The 4,976-nt window shown below is 56.8% G+C and overlaps 1 protein-coding gene across 1 annotated transcript; it reads left to right on the top strand.

The window, feature by feature from the left end:
- Positions 1-992: 992 nt before the first annotated feature.
- CHP2 (calcineurin like EF-hand protein 2) lies at positions 993-4,573 on the top strand. The gene is made up of 7 exons (XM_044232926.1): positions 993-1,085; positions 1,458-1,530; positions 1,646-1,726; positions 1,853-1,983; positions 2,168-2,229; positions 3,314-3,436; positions 3,629-4,573. The coding sequence occupies exons 1-7, from the start codon at positions 1,019-1,021 to the stop codon at positions 3,680-3,682; spliced, it is 591 nt and encodes a 196-aa protein (XP_044088861.1). The 5' UTR covers positions 993-1,018; the 3' UTR covers positions 3,683-4,573.
- The last annotated feature ends 403 nt before the right edge of the window (positions 4,574-4,976 follow it).

Below are 4,976 nucleotides of genomic sequence, written 5' to 3'. Positions count from 1 at the left end.
TGGTCACAGTGATGTTTGTAAGCACTTCTCAGACTGTGGGCTCCCGTGGTGCTTGAGGGCTGGCCAGAGGTCCAAGGCATTTCAACCTGGAGCTTCTACCGGACGCCCCACCGGGGGTACCTAAGGAAGGAACTGAGCTGGGTGGGGACTGGGGCCAGTGGACAGGCAGCAGCGCCCTATTTACCCGTGACAACTGTTCCCCAGGGTCAACCAGGTGTGCCAGGCGTGAAAGGGGGTCTGGTGGCGTCTGAACTCTTGATTTCTCAGAAGCTGGGAACTGGATTTCTCCTTAAATCTCCTGATTTGTACACTGACCCAATTAAACATCAACGGTTACGCTATGTGGATGGAACAAAGGAGATGAAGCCCAGTCATACCGACTTGTCCAGGGTTAATCGCATAGCTGGGATTCCAATCCACTTCTTTCCAAATCCAGGGATCCCTCCACGGGACCCAGTCTCCCCTTTATCGCTCACGGTTCTCCCCACTCCACCCTTCTTGAGGGGTCCTTCGATGCCTCTTCTCTGTCTTCTTGCCTGGGGAAGGGGCCCCAGGCTGGACCCTTCCGGGGATTGGGACAAAGGGGTCCAGCGCCCCTCCCCACCACCTGTCCCCTTCCCAGAAGGACGTGGATTCCTTCTCTGGATGACAAGTCGGGATCCCAGCCTTACCGGGAGCCGGAGCGGGAGGCGGGGGGCGCGGGGGGGCGCGGGTCGGTTGTCCTGCAGCTTGAAAACGCCAGGCGGGCGGGCGTGGGGCGGGCGTGGGGCGGGCGGGGCCCTGGCGACCTCAGCGGCTCGGGATGAAACGCCCCGTTGTTCGCGCCGCCCCTCTGACCCCGCCACCCTGGGCATTGTTCTCTGTTCGCCCGGGTCGCGGGTGGGAGGCGAGGCACGCAGGGGTTCCCGAGCCTGGCTCGGCTCCAGGCCTGCGGCCTTCGGCCCTGGGGCCACTGGGGCGGCCGCGCCCGGGAGCGGGAGGCGAGCGTGCGGGGCCGGGAGGCTCAGCCCGCGCAGCCATGGGCTCCCGAGGTTCCCACGCCGCGCGCATTCCCGACGGGGACAGCATCCGGCGGGAGACCGGCTGTGAGCGGGGAGCGGGGCTCGGACCCGGGACGCGGGGGGGTCCGGAGCCGGGGCGGCTCCAGGGGCCGTGCGGGATGGCGGGCGCGGGAACCCGGGCTCCTGGCGGCCAGGTGGAGCGGGGCAGCCAGGCAGGTGTCCTCGAGCTCTGCAGTGCGGGGAGGGGGTGGGTGGGGACGGAGGGGGCTGGCCCTGGTGGCTCGGTTCCCCCGGGGGAGGGCGTCGCCACGCCCCCTGCAGCCCCGCCGGGGTCCCCGGGGCGTCCCCTTCAGCGGGCTCGTGTCCCCCGCCCGCGGCCGGGGGTCGCCAGGGAGGGTCCCGCCGCGCGTCCCCAGCGCCGGCGGCCCTGTCACCCTTCCGCCTTTCGCCCCGCAGTCTCGCAGGCCAGTCTGCTCCGCCTCTACCACCGGTTTCGGGCCCTGGACAGGAACAAGAAGGGCTACCTGAGGTGAGGGGGCGCCGGCTTCAGGACCTGCCACCTCTGTCTCTCTGGGCCCACTCCCCTCTTTAACTAACCCTCCTGTCTTTGCCCTGCCTACCCCGCTTGAACTTTGACCTGACAGCCGCGTGGATCTGCAACAGATTGGGGCGCTGGCCGTGAACCCCCTGGGAGAACGCATTATAGACAGCTTCTTCCCTGACGGGTGAGGTCTTGCTGGGGGCGGCGGGGCGGGGTGGGAGGAACTTTTGGGGGAGGGCTTGGGAAGAGTTAGGGACAGAAGCAGAGGGAGGCCCAAGGGGACCACTGCCTCTCCTCCATGACCCCCCAGGAATCTGCGAGTGGATTTCCCAGGCTTTGTCAGAGTCCTGGCTCATTTTCGACCTGTCGATGATGACGACTCAGGCATGCGAGATCCCAAGCAACCGGAACCCCTCAACAGCAGAATGAACAAACTTCGTTGTGAGTTTGTGGGGAATCCCCCCAAGTGAGACCCTAGATATACCGCACCAGGAAGAGGCCCTGGGCACCCCCGTCTCTTAGCAAGCCTCTAGACGAGCCCCCCCACCCCACACCTCCAGGGCGACCTTCTGCGGGAAGAGTACAGAGAAGACCCATCTTTCTGTCCCCCTCCATTCTCTTCTAGTCGTATTTCAGCTCTATGACCTGGATCGAGATGGAAAGATCTCCAGGCATGAGATGTTACAGGTTAGAAGAACGAAAGGACAAGGGACGTGATGTGTGAAGTGTGGTTGGTTGAAGTGAAAGGTTGTGGGGGGATGGGGCGGATGCCTGGTCAGTGGGGGTGCAGACCTGGGGGGGTATTAAGTGGGAATCCGTCACTGGGTGGGTTTAGTTGGAAAATGGGATGGGGAACAGTTGGGGGTGAGGTTGGAAATAGATCAGTGGTTCTTAACGGGGCGTGTGTGTGTGTGTGTGTGTGTGTGAGTGTGTGTGATTTTGCTTCCTAAATGCTGTTCGCAATATCTAGAGACATTTTTACTTGTCACAACTTGGGGAGTGGGGAGTAATACCAGCGTCTGGTGGGTAGAAGTAAAACATGCTGCTGAATATCTTTCAATACAAAGGATAGACTCCTTTACCCCCATAAAAAGTTACCTGGCCCCAAATGTCAAGAGTGCCGAGATTCAGAAACTCTCAATAGATATGATGAAGTGGGGGAGGGGATGGAATGGGGAATGGGGGGAGGATGAGGTGGGGGATGGGGTGGAGGATGGGGGGAAGTTGGGTTATAAGATTTGGGGCTGGGTAATGAGTTTGGGTGTACTGTTCAAGTGAGTGAACCCAAACTCATTTTGGGTTGAGTGAACCAACTCAAAATGAGTTTACCCACCAAACTGATTACAAGTAAGTTCAAATAGACAAGTGGGGGTTCACATGGAGAAGCCATAGGGGACATTATTGGGGGATATGGTGGGGAGTGAAAAAAATGGATGAGGGATAGATTACAAAATAGGTAATACCATTGCGGATGATGTGGGCGAGGTTTGGGGAATGGGGCTAGGGCCTCCTCTATTTTTTAAATTTTTTTTTTATTTTAAGATTTTATTTATTTATTTGACAGAGAGAAAGGCAATGAGAGAGGGAACACAAGCAGGGGGAATAGGAGAGGGAGAAGCAGGCCTCCCGCTGAGCAGGGAGCCTGATGCAGGGGACTCGATCCCAGGACCCTGGGATCCTGACCTGAGCCGAAGGCAGAGGCTTAACAACTGAGCCACCCAGGCACCCCTAGGGCCTCCTCTTTATGGCTGTCCCCCTCCATGCCCCCCAGGTCCTCCGGCTGATGGTTGGGGTGCAGGTGACAGAAGAGCAGTTGGAGAGCATCACCGACCGCACGGTGCAGGAAGCGGATGAAGATGGGGATGGGGCTGTGTCCTTCCTGGAGTTCACCAAGGTCAGAATGCCCTTAGGCCTGGGGAGTTGACATCAGGAGTCCCTAGAACAGATGGACCCAGGACAGGAACTTGGAAGAAGGTGGGCAGAAAGACCAGGGTCGCCGAGGAAAGGTGGGGCTTTGGGGATGGGGAGAGGAAGTTAGAAGCCTAGAGGACTGAGCTCCTGACTACCTCCCACCTCCCCCCACCAGTCCTTAGAGAAGATGGACATCGAGCAGAAAATGAGCATCCGGATCCTGAAGTGACCCCCTTTGTGCCTCTTACACGGGCCAGTTCAGCCTGGGATTCGTCTTCAGCCCCCGACAGAGGCAGGGCCTCCATAAACTGTACTTTTGTGTCTATACTAAACTCCATTTAAGGCCAAGGAGAGAAAGCCGGAAGGGCGTGTACTAAATAAAGCCTAACTCATTTGACCTCAAATTAGTGAATCCGCCAGCAATCTTCTGCAAGCAACTGAAAACCCAACTTGCAGCAACTTCAGTTAAAAAGGGATTTGTAGGGGCTCACGGAATTAAAAAAGTTTGAAAAGTATCTTCAGAATGCTGGAAAAGTCTGGAAGGGTCTTCTGGCACAGTTAGATCCAAAGGGCTCACACAATGCTATCAGGACTCAGTGATTCATTTCTCAATCGGCTTTCTTTTGTGTTGGCTTTATTCTCAGGAGGGCTCTTTATGGCCATCAGCCCTCCTCCTCAAAGTGTCAAAAAGGGATATTAGCAAGTGTCTGTACCAAACAGAGCTTCTCTTTGGTGACCTGAAGGATCAAGGAAGACTTGGGAAGGAAATAACTTTGCACCACGTGACTCTGGGATGTTACTTAAAGCCGAGAGGTTACTACCAGACACCAAACCATGTACATGAGCTGTGTGTTCCCTACACTGTGGGAACCCCAAGCTGAAGGGCACTGTGACCAAGAAGTCCTGGGCAGAGCTTTGCCTCCTGCTGGGACAGTTTGGAAGCAGCCAAAAGCGAGCTAGACATCCTGGTCCTCAGGCTGGCTACTGGGTAGATTGGGACTGGCAAGAGGTTGGCCATGGAAATGGAGTCAACTCACAAGGTCAAGTCCAGGAAAAAGGAGCAGGGCGTTAGGACGGATGATTCATTGTAGAGCTGGAGGTGTGAGTCGTCAGGGAGGGGCTGCAGGCAGCTATAGGCTTGTGCTTGGGATCCTCCCTTGAGAGGTGCCTCCCAGAAGGGTGTGCGGCAGGCACTGGAGTTTTCCCAGCTGGTGCCACAAGGATGCTCTGAAGGGGTTTAACTGACCTAGACCCAAATACCAGCTATATATCCTGAAGAAAAGATGGGAGTTCCTGAAGGAGCTCCTTTCCTCACCAAGGGGACTGACTGGAAGACAGTGTGTAGGGAGCCCTGGGAAGGGAAGCAAGTAGAAGGACCAGGTAGTGATGTTGGATAGACTTACTCATGATTACCATTGCCTCTTCTTTTTTTTTTTTTTAAAGATTTTATTTGTTTATTTGACAGACAGAGACCACAAGTAGGCAGAGAGGCAGGCAGAGAGAGAGAGAGGGAAGCAGGCTCC

Source organism: Neovison vison, chromosome 14 (assembly GCF_020171115.1).
Source record: "Neovison vison isolate M4711 chromosome 14, ASM_NN_V1, whole genome shotgun sequence".
In the NCBI taxonomy this organism is placed as follows: domain Eukaryota; kingdom Metazoa; phylum Chordata; class Mammalia; order Carnivora; family Mustelidae; genus Neogale; species Neogale vison.
This window is presented reverse-complemented; position numbering and strand designations above follow the sequence as displayed.